Below are 13,476 nucleotides of genomic sequence, written 5' to 3' on the forward strand. Positions count from 1 at the left end.
AGCCTCCTGAATAGCTGGAACTATAGGCATATGCTACCATGCTCAACTAGCATTTTTTTTTTCCTTGAGACAGACTCTCACTTTGTTAACCAGGCTGGAGTGCAGTGGTGTGATCTCGGCTCACTGCAACCTCTGCTGCCTGGGTTCAAGTGATTCTCCTGCCTCAGCCTCCCAAGTAGCTGGGATTACAGGCACCTACCACTGCGCTTAGCTAATTTTTGTATTTTTAGTAGAGGCAGGTTTCACCATCTTGGTCAGGCTGGTCTCGAACTCCTGACTTCTGATCCACCCGCACTGACCTCCCAGAGTGCTAGGATTACAGGAGTGAGCCACTGCGCCTGGCTGCTCAGCTAGTTAAAAAAATTTTTTTTTTGTAGAGACCAGGTATTGCTATGTTGCCAGGGCTGGTCTCAAACTCTTGGGCTCAAGAGATCCTCCTGCCTTGGTCCGTGCTGGGGCTGTAGGCGTGAGCCATTGTGCCTGGCCAGGATTTCTGTTTTCTCCTTTTTCTTTTTTTGGGGAAAAAAAAAAAAAAAAAAAAGAGATGAGGTTGGTCAGGTGTGGTGGCTCATGCCTGTAATCCCACTGCTTTGGGAGGCTAGGCGGGCGGATCACCTGAGGTCAGGAGTTCAAGATCAGCCTGACAAACATAAAGAAACCTGTCTCTACTAACAATACAAAATTAGCCAGGCGTGGTGGTGCATGCCTGTAGTCCCAGCTATTCGGGAGGCTGAGGCTGGAGAATTGCTTGAACCCGGAAGGCGGAGGTTTCAGTGAGCCAAGATCGCCCCACTGTACTCCAGCCTGGGCAACAGAGCGAGACTCCATCTCAACAACAACTACAAAAAGTGTTATTTCAGGCTTGGTACAGTGGCTCATGCCTATAATACCAGGAGTTCAAGACTGGCCTGGGCAACACAGCAAAACCCTCCATCTACAAAAAATTAGCTTGGCATGGCAGCTTGTGCCTTTAGTCCCAGCTATTCATGAGGCTGAGGTGGGAGGATTGTTTGAGCCTGGGAGGTCAAGGCTGCAGTGAGCTGTGACTGTGCCACTGCACTCCAGCCTGGTGACAGAGTGAGACCCTGTCTCCTGTTAATAAGTAAAAAAATAAAATCAAATAAAAGTGTAACTGGGATACTAATATTTTATAACATCTAATAAAATAATGGATTTATAGAATAAAAAAATCATCCATGGTGCTAGTATCACAAAAAGGAAGGACAAACAAACATTGTACCTCATGATAGAAATACACAAGGCTATGAAGTATACTCCTATTTACAAAAAAACACAATTTATCAACTCAAAGGAATTTTATCAACTCAAAGGAAACAGAAGGAATAGAGCAACATGTTTGAATTATACTAATTAGAATTTAATCAGCAAAATTCAGACCATTGGAAACTATTTGACAATTTCTTTAGCTTAAATTTGAGAAGAAATAAATATAATCAGAAAAATTTGAACACTAATTGGATAATGAAGTTTAAGAGACTAACAAAGTTTCCTTTAGGTGTGATAATGGTTTTTAGGCCCCAAGACTGATATATTTACAGATGATGTGTGACATGCTATCTGGGATTGTCTTCAAGATAATTGAGAAGAGAATGAGAAAGGGTATAGATACAATAACATTAACTATTAGTTAATATTAGCTGAAGTTGAGTGAAAGTGTGTTAAATTCATTTTATAATTCTCCGCACTTTTGAAAAATTTTCCACAGAAAAAAGGACAGAAGTGTAACATTTTACTCAAAACATGAACATGAACTTCTACTAAGTTCAAATGCAAAGTTCAAATGAAATCACTTGAACATGGGAGGCAGAGGTTGCAGTGCAGTGAGCCGAGATCATGCCACTGCACTCCAGCCTGGGCAACAGAGTGAGACTATGTCTCAAAAAAAAAAAAATTGCTTCTTTATGAACTCTTTCCTGAATTTCAGATGACAGCAAATTCTAGTGCTATACCACAGATTTCTCCCTCACAGCACTCACAGTTTGTATTTATATACATTTTTCCGTAATTATTACCCCCGCCCCCTGTAGAATATAATGCTCAATAAGGGTAGAGACTTTTAAGTTTTGTTCACCCTGGGCCCCTGGTGCTTAGATGCTTAACAACTATTTGTGGAATTCAAAAATGAAAAGATAATTTGAGAAGCCTTGCACTGGTGAAAGAGTTAAATTGCAGAAGTCCGGCCGGGCGCGGTGGCTCAAGCCTGTAATCCCAGCACTTTGGGAGGCCGAGGCGGGTGGATCACGAGGTCGAGAGATCGAGACCATCCTGGTCAACATGGTGAAACCCCGTCTCTACTAAAAATACAAAAAATTAGCTGGGCATGGTGGCACATGCCTGTAATCCCAGCTACTCAGGAGGCTGAGGCGGGAGAATTGCTTGAACCCAGGAGGCGGAGGTTGCGGTGAGCCGAGATCGCGCCATTGCACTCCAGCCTGGGTAACAAGAGCGGAACTCCGTCTCAAAAAAAAAAAAAAAAAAAAAAAAAAAAAAAAAAAAAAAAAATTGCAGAAGTTCAAAAAGATGCCAAACACACTGTAAGAGGTGCCTTACTGATAAAAAAAAAAAATCTGGCCGGGCACAGTGGCTCACGCCTGTAATCCCAACACTTTGGGAGGCCAAGGCAGGCAGATCACGAGGTCAAGAGATTGAGACCATCCTGGCCAACATGGTGAAACCCTGTCTCTACTAAAAATACAAAAAATTAGCCGGGCATGGTGGTGCGTGCCTGTAGTCCCAGCTACTCGGGAGGCTGAGGCAGGAGAATTGATTGAAACCGGAAAACAGAAATTGCGGTGAGTCAGGATTGTGCCACTGCACTCCAGCCTGGCAATAGAGTGAGACTCAAGTCTCTAAAGAAAAACTATTAATTTGTTTTAAGTGCTCCAAAGAACTATGTGAACAATATGAAACTCAGAGTGAGCTTCTTTATAACTATGTATATTATTTTGCTGATTCAATATAATGATAGTGAAGTTTGTAAAGATGTAATCCTTCCACTTTGTCCTTCAGAGTAGCTGAGACTATAGGCTCAGCTCATGCCATTTCCAGCTAATTAAAAAAATTTTTTGTAGAGATGGGGTATCACTATATTGCATAGGCTGGTGTCTTTGATGCATTTTGAATTATTTCCTATATATGTTATAAGGTAAGGGTCCAACCTCATTCCTTTGCCTGTGGATATTCAGTTTTCCTAGCACCATTTTTTTTTCTTTGAGACACAGTCTTGCTTTGTTACCCAGGCTGGAGTGCAATGATGTAATCTCAGCTCACTGCAACCTCCGCCTCCTGGGTTGAGGCCGTTCTCCTGCCTCAGCATCCCAAGTAGTTGCAATCACAGGTGCCCACCACCATGCCCAGCTAATTTTTGTATTTTAGTAGAGACAGGGTTTCATCATGTTGGCCAGGCTGGTCTCGAACTCCTGACCTCAGGTGATCCACCTGTCTCGGCCTCCCAAAGTGCTAGGAATACAGGCGTGAGCCACTATACCCAGCTCCCAGCACCATTTGTTGAAGACTGTGCTTGTAAATGTTTAGAACAATATTAAGAAATTTAAACATAACTTGGTGTGTGCTATATTTTTGATATGACAAGACAGTTACAAAGAAGGAAAGAAGAGCACACATTTGACCTATTAATAAGTACATTCCTATACTACGTCTAAAACTTTAAAAAAATTATTTATTTCTTTGAGATGGGGTCTCGGTCTGTTGCACAGGCTAAAGTGCAGAGGTGCAATCTTGGCTCACTGCAACCCATGCCTCCCAGGTTCAAGTGGTTCTCCTGCCTCAGCCTCCCAAGTTGCTGAGAATACAGGTATGAGCCACCATGCCCAGCTAATTTTTTGTATTTTTAGTAGAGATGGGGTTTCACCATGTTGGCCATGTTGGTCTCAAACCCCTGACCTCAAGTGATCCACCCACCTCGGTCTCTCAAAGTGCTGGGATTACAGGAGTTAGTAGCCACAATGCCCAGCCCTATGTGCAAAACTTAATGCCAATTACTGTGATGCTAATACATTTAAGGTATATTTTACCTTTTTAGGATCCTAAATATTATTTGGGGAAGAAAGCCACCATACCAGTCAAGTTAACTAATTTAAAGCATGTATGAAGCCAGACCTAATAAGCCTATAGACAATATACATTATGGAAATTTGTAAGAGGCAGTTATCATGGCCAACTGAGACAGCAGTTTTCATTTGTTGGCCTTAACATTAATCCAGCAATGTAAATAATTTTTGAAAGAACAAAAGTATAATATTAAGAAAAAAAGGACAAATTGATACACAAAGTCCCTCTCCTAGTATGTTCCAAGTATCTTCTGTTATTCTAACATTTTTTTCATCAAGACTAATGTCGTCAAATTGATAAAGCATATGCAACTAGTATAATAAATTTGTTTCCAGAGTTTATAAAAGAGCAACAGGAAACAAAACAATTTTTCCTGTCTTTCATATTCAACAAATTCAATGCTATGGTATTTCCTTTATAATTCTTTTAAAGCAAAACATAATTGCTAACACTTACTGTGTTTCAAAACTCTGCTGCTTCTGAGGGTATGGTATTCAGGCTAATTTTAGTGAGTTAAGAGTTATAAATGATATGTTCCATAATCTTTGATTTTCTAATAAATTGTTAGTGGGTAAAAAAAATTACAGGAACATAAATCCAAATAAGTTAAAAAATAACTCAAATGGCAATAGAAGTCTTTAACCTCAATAATGGATTATTCCTCAATAATGGATACCTGAATAAATTTGGGCATATAGCAAAAAAGAAAAAAAAATTGTGTGGATTAGAATCCATCCACCACTGAACATGTTGTCTAAAAAATTCTGTAAAATAAACTTAAGAAAACCACAAAAAGAATAACTGGAATGACTGAAAGTAATATTGCCATATACAATCATACAGCCTGATACTTTAACTATAATAAGGTTTGGTTTATATTAAGAAATATCTGACCTTACTTTAGTTAGCATGTAATGACTCAGAAATGAAATGAGTCCTCTAAGAACACAGTATTTTGTTGTTGTTGAGATGGAGTCTCACTCCGTCGCCCAGGCTGGAGGGCAGTGGTGGGTCTTGGGCTTACCGCAACCCCTACCTCCTGGGTTCAAATGATTCTCAAATGATTACAAGTCCATGCCACCAAGGCTGGCTAATTTGTGTATTTTTAGTAGAGGTGGGGTTTCACCATGTTGACCAGGATGGTCTCGAACTCCTGGCCTCCAGTGATCTGCCTATCTTGGTCACTCAAAGTGCTGAGATTACAGGGATAAGCCACCATACCTGGCCAGAACACAGAATTTTAATCTAAAAGTAGACATGTGCCCGCTTCAGCAGCACAGATACTAAAAAATTGGAATGATACAGAGAACATTAGTATGGCCCCTGCACAAGGATGACACGCAAATTCGTGAAGCATACAATAAAGAAAAAAAAATAAGACATATGACATTTACCAATCTAACATTTATATATAACTAAATATTACCAATCTAATATTTATATATATTTTATATAACTCTTAGATAAGTTCTAAGAGTTTATCAGGTATAGATCTACTGGAAGAAGGCCAGGCGTGATGGTTCATTTCTATAATCTCAGCACTTTGGGAGGCTGAGGGAGATGGATCACTTGAGGTCAGGAGTTCGAGACCAGCCTGGCCAGCATGGTGAAACCCCATCTCTACTAAAAATACAAAAAAATTAGCTGGGCATGGTGGTGCATGCCTATAGTCCCAGATACTTGGGAGGCTGAGGCAGGAGAATGGCTCGAACCTGGGAGGTGGAGGTTGCAGTGAATCAAGATCACACCACTACCCTCCAGCCTGGGCAACAGAGCAAGACTCCATCTCAAAGAAAGAAAAGAAATGAAATACTGGAACAAATTTTATAATGTAGTATACAGATGATACTTGAACAACATGGATCTGAACCGAGCCAGAGCAAGTTATTAAGTTTTTGGGAAGTCAGAAGTTATATGTGGATTTCCTACTGCACAGGGGGCTTGGCACCCCTAACCCACACATTGTTCAAGGCTCAACTGTAGTTCCATCATCTGTACTCCCTTTCCCTGCTGTAGTTCACTTGGTGCCAGTTGCTTTGTGATACATATGGTCCATGCCTTTCTTCTCAAGGTCATTCATGAATAGGAGATGCCCTAAAAGGTTTCTTTTGCCTTGGAAGTAGGTAGCTGGTTAATTATTGAATCATTTACTTATAAGAAATATGTTTAGATTCCATTTCAATAAAGTACAACACACTATCAAGATGATGACGTTAGTTTTAAACAAGTATGAAAATGCATATCTTACCCACATGCAGGCTTCAATCCTAACTTTTGAGATGATACTCCACAAAGAAATGGTTCCTTCAGGGCCCTCTTCATCTGGACAAATAATCTGATCAGGATATGGTGGTTCAGGGAAATTAACTGAATTGCATTCATAAGCAGCTAATGTAACTGAGGCTATATGTGGACCCTATAAAACAAATACAAGAAACTTCTGATGAGAACTATCAAAAGATTATCAATACATATGCTATTTTAATAGTATATTAATTACTGTATTTTATTTTTTATTTTTTTTTGAGACAGAGTTTCGCTCTTGTTACCCAGGCTGGAGTGCAATGGCGCGATTTCGGCTCACCGCAACCTCCGCCTCCTGGGCTCAGGCAATTCTCCTGCCTCAGCCTCCTAAGTAGCTGGGATTACAGGCACGCGCCATCACGCCCAGCTAGTTTTTTGTATTTTTAGTAGAGACGGGGTTTCACTATGTTGACCAGGATGGTCTCGATCTCTCGACCTCGTGATCCACCCGCCTCGGCCTCCCAAAGTGCTGGGATTACAGGCTTGAGCCACCGCGCCCGGCCTAATTATTAGTTTTTTTCTGGATCAAAAAAACCTATGTGAAATTTTAGTCTTTCTTCTTCTTTTGGGGAACTTTTAATTCTTGAAAATGAGGAAATATTAAAGTTTTAAAATAATTATAGAAGATTTTGAAGAGAATGCTTTGATTACTTAGGTTTTTTTTTTTTTTTTTTTTTTTTTTTTGAGACCGAGTTTTGCTCTTGTTGCCCAGGCTGGAGTGCAATGGCGCGATCTCGGCTTACCGCAGCCTCCGCTTCCTGGGTTCAGGCAATTCTCCTGCCTCAGCCTCCTGAGTAGCTGGGGTTAAAGGCACGTGCCACTATGCCCAACTAATATTTCGTTGTTTTTTTAGTAGAGACGGGGTTTCACCATGTTGACCAGGATGGTCTCGATCTCTTGACCTTGTGATCCACCCGCCTCGGCCTCCCAAAGTGCTGAGATTACAGGCATGAGTCACCGCGCCTGGCCCTGATTACTTAGGTTTTTGAAAACTTATGATTCATCATGAAATCTATAATTGCTTCTTTAAACACTATGTGCACACAAGAGATTTCATAGTTGGGGGGAAAAAGAATTATTTTGTGATACTACAAAAAAGCCCCAAAGTGTGTGATATTCAGAATGACTGCATAATTCATGAAACATTTCTCCCCATACAATTACAGCTATCAGATACAATTAAGAAAAAAAAAAAAAAAAGAAACCGCCTTTAACTTTTACCTTTACTGTTAGAAAATACAAAAGACACATCAATGCCAGTAAGTAAAAAAGAAGAAAATTTAAGAATTTGTCCATGCTCTCCCCATTTAAGTGTCCTCTTTGGCTATAGGCACAGTCTACAGGTAAACGTAGAAATGAATTTCAAGTGAACAAAAATAAAACTTCCCTGGGTGCTAAAATAATGAGATTTCTGGGATATATAGGAAACAAAAAGCTATTATTTGCATTCCAGAAATGTAAAAAATGTATCCTAACAGATTAAATACATTATCTAATAAAATAAAAGTTCTTCATAGTTTCTAGTGATTCTGAAAAGGGAAATTTTCAAGAATCTGATTTGAGAATGTTTTCTCAAGTCTCTGATTTGAGAATTCTTTTTTCTAAAGAAGTCTGTTCACTCACTCAATTGAACTGACATATATTTTCCATAACCACACTAATAAGTCATGATTACTTAGCTTTTGAGGCAGATATGGTGGTTCCCAGACAAAATGAACATTAACAACTCAGTTTCTTATCCTTTGTTCATTCTTGAGAGCCTGTCTCAGCATGTATCTTGACATTTTAGTTTAAACTATACTAAATGACAGGAAACCTCACAAGTTCTATTCAACCTTACAGCTTAATAGTTACACATAATTCAAACTACTTTTAAAGTATATTTTCTAAAAAGTACAAGTCACACTACAATGTAGCAAATATGAATCACATTTTTTTTTTTTTTTGAGACGGAGTTTCGCTCTTGTAACTGAGGCTGGAGTGCAATGGCGCGATCTCGGCTCACCGCAGCCTCCGCCTCCTGGGTTCAGGCAATTCTCCTGCCTCAGCCTCCTGAGTAGCTGGGATTACAGGCACGCGCCGCCATGCCCAGCTAATTTTTTTTATTTTTAGTAGAGACGGGGTTTCTCCATGTTGACCAGGATGGTCTCGATCTCTCGACCTCGTGATCCACCCGCCTCAGCCTCCTAAAGTGCTGGGATTATAGGCTTGAGCCGCCGCGCCCGGCCTGAATCACATTTTTAACCATACTAAGCAAAGAAACAAAAGGGTGGAGACTCAAACAGCTACAGTATTATTTGAAAAGCCTAACTGGATAAAACCCACCACAGGGTATAAAATCTATACATTTAGGCCGGGCGCGGTGGCTCAAGCCTGTAATCCCAGCACTTTGGGAGGCCGAGGCGGGTGGATCACGAGGTCGAGAGATCGAGACCATCCTGGTCAACATGGTGAAACCCCGTCTCTACTAAAAATACAAAAAATTAGCTGGGCATGGCGGCACGTGCCTGTAATCCCAGCTACTCAGGAGGCTGAGGCAGGAGAATTGCCTGAACCCAGGAGGTGGAGGTTGCGGTGAGCCGAGATCGCGCCATTGCACTCCAGCCTGGGTAACAAGAGCGAAACTCCATCTCAAAAAAAAAAAAAAAAAAAAAAAATCTATACATTTACTGAGCAGCAGCTTCCAGCTCTTGTGTGAGCATGTGTTAGGGATCCTGGTGTTCAGGTAAATGTTTTCTGCCTCATGGCCAGATGAAGTAATGGATACTAGACTTTCATTTCTTTTTAAAATTTTATTTATTTATTTATTTATTTATTTAATTTAAAAATAGAGTTGGGGTTTCACCATGTTGGCCAAGCTGGTCTCGAACTCCTGGCCTCGTGATCCACCCACCTTGGCCTCCCAAAGTGCTGGGATTACAGGCGTGACCCACTGTGCTCGGCCTAGACTTTCATCTCTATAGCAAACAATTAGAAAACCGGACAAAATATGTGGAACAATTCTTTTTAGACACTGTACTACAGGTAGTACAGGGCTTGGATTACTGAGAGAAGGGATAAAAATGAAGAAACCATACATTGACTCTGGCTTCTTGTCTGCAGACACATTCCACGTCTGCCAAAAATTCCATGGTCAAAAGAGAAAGAGCCCAAACAAAGCATGTTGTTCCTGCTGAGTTGAGAATGAGACTGGGGTTCAGGAGTTCAGGATTCAGGGAGGCTGAGGCAGTCAGAATTTATGAGTCAGTATACCAGAAAAGAGAAAGCTACACAGAGAGAAAGAACTCTAGAAATCTGAACAGGGGTCTTCTACAGACTATGGCACACAAAGCTGCATTGTATGTTAAGGTGAGACAAGTCCAGGCAAAGAACTACTGGGAAAAGAATAATTACTGGGTATTTGTAAACTGACCAATTCCGAGTTCACACAGGCCTGGGAAACATTTGTGATCAACCAGCTAGAGTAGAGAGACTCAGCATTCAACCCAGAAAGGTCATGCCTTCGTAGGTAAGAACTTTCCTTCTGGTCCTAGAGTGAAAGCTACTCTAGTCTGACCCTAATAGGGTTTATAACAAGACTTAAAAAAAAGATCAAGCTGAGGGCCGGGTGCAGTGGCTCACGCCTGTAATCCCAGCACTTTGGGAGTCTGAGGCAGTGGATCAGGAGGTCAAGAGATCGAGACCATTCTGGCCAACATGGTGAAACTCTGTCTCTCCTAAAAATACAAAAAATTAGCTGGGTGTGGTGACATGTGACTGCAGTTCCAGCTACTTGGGAGGCTGAGACAGGAGAATTGCCTGAAACCCGAGAGGTGGAGGTTGCAGTGAGCCAAGATTGTGCCACTGCACTCCAGCTTGGTGCCTGACGACAGAGTGAGACTGTCTCAAAAACAAAAACAAAAACAAAAACCAAAGATCAATCTGAGGCTGATGACCTTTTCAGCCTCAGCCTGCCTGTACCCAGGAGAATTAAAAAAAAAAAAAAAAAAGATCAAGCTGATCCATATGTAACTTAATTGCCCCCAACCTCAACTTGCCTCCACATCAGTGTTCTGTAGAGGAAGACAATAAAATCCATACAAACAACAATTTAACACTATATATCTAGCTTCAATTAAAAATTACTAGCACTCAATATAACATTAGTAGACATGTGAAGCAGCAAAATATAACTCATAACCCAAAGAAACATTGCTCAATATTGCTCCAGATTTGATGAAAAATATCAACCCACAGATTTAAGAAACAACAAATCCAGTCAGGATAAACACAAGAAAATAAAACACATAGGCCAGGCAAGGTGGCTCACGCCTGTAATCCCAGCACTTTGGGAGGCTGAGGCAGGCAGATCACAAGGTCAGGAGATCAAGACCATCCTGGCCAACATGGTGAAACCTCATCTCTACTAAAAATTGCAGTGAGCTGAAATTGTGCCAGTGCACTCCAGCCTGGTGACAGAGTGAGACGCCATCTTTTTTTTTTTTTTTTTTTTGGCGATGGAGTCTTGCTCTGTTGCCCAGGCTGGAGTACAGTGGCACAATCTTGGCTCACTGCAAACCCTACCTCCCAGGTTCAAGCAATTCTCCTGCCTCAACCTCCCCAGTAGCTGGGATTACAGGTGCCCGGTACCACGCCTACTAATTTTTGTATTTTTAGCAGAGACGGAGTTTCATTGTGTTGGCCAGGCTGGTCTCGAACTCCTGACCTCAAGTGATCCACCTGCCTGGGCCTCTCAAAGTGCTGAGATTATAAGCGTGAGTCACTGTGCCCGGCTGAGACTCCATCTTAAAAACAAAAAAAGAAGAAGAAGAAAAGAAAACATATACTCAAACTGCTAAAAATCATCACAGTCATACCACGTTGAAATTGCTGTAACTCAGTAAGAGACAAAGTCTTAAAAACAATGAGAGGAGATAAAAAATAATACATCTACAGGGGAAAAAAGGTCAGACTTTTCATCAGAAATGATGCAAACCAAAAGACAATTACTTCTTCAAAGTGTTGAAGAAAAAAACACTGAATCTGAGACCCAGGAAAAATATATTTAAAAAATATATATTTCAAAACAGTACCATGGGTTTATGAAATATGAGGAAGCAAAATATATGAGAAGTAAAATGTATGACAACTAAAGCATAAATAATAAAGTATGGGAGGAGGAAAATGAAGAACTATTATAAGGTTGTTACATTATAGACAAAATGAGAAAATAATATTTGACTGCTCACTTTGTAAGTTAAGGAAGCATACTGCAAACCATAGGATCAACCCCTAAATTTTTTTTTCTTTTTTTTTCTTTGAGAAAGAGTCCCACTGTGTTCCCCAAGCTGGAGGGCAGTAGTGCGATCACAGCTCACTGGAGCCTTGACTGCCCAGGTTCATGTGATTCTACCTCAGCCTCCTGAGTAGCTGGGACCATAGGAATGTATCATTACACCCAGCTACACCACTAAAAATTTTAAAATAAGTATAACAAACAAGCAAATAAATTCAATACCAAAAAATAAAAAAATTAAATTAAAAAAAGCTCAGTCTGAAAGAAGGCAGAGAAAAAATAAAAAAATTTAAAAAAAGATATGAAAAACAGTTGGAAGGTAGACTTAAACCCAATTATATTGATAACTACATTAACTGTAAATGGACCAAACATATGAATTCAGGCAGAGACTGTCAGACTGGATTAGCATACGCTGTCTATAAGAAATCCACTTTAAATATTAAGACCCAGAAAAGAAAGAGTAGAGAAAAGAAAAAACACTTAAAAAATCCATAAGAAAGATAAAGTAGCTAAATTAATATTAGACAAAGTAGATTTAAGGACAGAGAATATTAACAGAGATTCATAGGAACATTTCATAATGACAAAAGGGCTAATTCTCAGGAAGTCAGACTAATTCTTAATGTGTATACACCCAATAACAGAGTGTAAAATGACATATAGCAAAAACAGACAGAACTAAACAGAGAAATAAACACATCCCCAATTATAGCTGGAAATTTTAATTTAATTTAATTTATTTTGAGACTGAGTCTCACTCTTGTTGTCCAGGCTGGAATGCAATGGTGTGATCTCAGCTCACTGCAACCTCTGCCTCCCAGGTTCAAGCGATTCTCTTGCCTCAGCCTCCTGAGTAGCTGTGGTTACAGGCACCTGCTATCACACCCAGCTAATTTTTGTATTTTTGGTAGAGATGGGGCTTCACCATGTTGATTAGCTGGTTTCAAACTCCTGACCCCAGGTGATCCACCTGCCTCGGCCTCCCAAAGCACTGTGATTACAGGTATGAGCCACTGCGCCCCACTTGTTTGTTTTTTGAGACAGGGTCTCGCTCTGTCACCCAATCTGGACTGCAGTGGCATGATTATGGCTCATTGCAGTCTGAACCTCCCAGGCTCAGGCGATCTTCCTGCCTCAGCCTCCTGAGTAGCTGGGATCACAGGTACAAGACACCACACTCAACTATTTGTTTTTTTTGAGACAGGGTCTCTCATTCCATCATCCAAACTGCAATGCAGTGGCAAGATTTTGGCTCACTGCAGCCTCAACCACTTGAATTCAAATGATCCTCCCACCTCAGCCTCCTGGGTAGCTGGGACTACAGGTGTGCACCACCATGTCTGGCTAAGTTTTTGTATTTTCTGTAGGGATGGGGTTTTGCCTGTTAGTCTCTAGCTCCTGGGCTCAAGTGATCTACTTGCCTCAGTCTTTCAAAGTGCTGGGATTACAGGTGTAAGCCAGAGTGCCCAGCCCAGCTAATTTTTTTTTTTTGTAGAGACAGGTCTCCCTATGTTGCTTAAACTCTTGGGCGCAAGGGGTTCTCCCACCGAGGCCTCCCAAAGTGCTGGGATTACTGGTGTGAGCTGCCACACCTGGCTTCAGCTAATTTTTCTGTGTTTTTGTAGATACAGGATCTGCCTATGTTGTCCAGGCTAGTCTCAAACTTGGTTCAAGGGATCCTCCTGCCTTGGCCTCCCAAAGCACTGGGGTTAGAGGTAATACATCGCTGAAAACTTCAACATCTATATTTCATTAATTGATAGAACAACTACACTGATAATTGTATGGGCACAGAAGACTTG

At 40.8% G+C, this 13,476-nt stretch overlaps 1 protein-coding gene and 1 non-coding gene across 8 annotated transcripts in view; one reads left to right on the plus strand and one right to left on the minus strand.

Moving 5' to 3' along the window:
* The window catches only part of VMP1 (vacuole membrane protein 1), a 134,484-nt gene that overhangs the window by 67,148 nt on the left and 53,860 nt on the right, over nucleotides 1-13,476 (minus strand). For 5 of the 7 annotated variants that reach the window (XM_010339717.3, XM_074388075.1, XM_074388074.1 and 2 more), the window contains one exon: nucleotides 6,341-6,508. The exons of the other annotated variants lie outside the window; for them this stretch is intronic. In XM_010339717.3, the coding sequence (XP_010338019.1) occupies nucleotides 6,341-6,508 (168 nt within the window). The remainder of the gene's footprint in view (nucleotides 1-6,340; nucleotides 6,509-13,476) is intronic. 7 annotated transcript variants of the gene reach the window in all.
* Nucleotides 5,352-5,460, plus strand: LOC120366982 (U6 spliceosomal RNA). Its single transcript, XR_005581490.1, has one exon. It is a non-coding gene; the product is annotated as a U6 spliceosomal RNA (small nuclear RNA).

This window comes from Saimiri boliviensis, chromosome 17, assembly GCF_048565385.1.
Source record: "Saimiri boliviensis isolate mSaiBol1 chromosome 17, mSaiBol1.pri, whole genome shotgun sequence".
NCBI lineage: Eukaryota > Metazoa > Chordata > Mammalia > Primates > Cebidae > Saimiri > Saimiri boliviensis.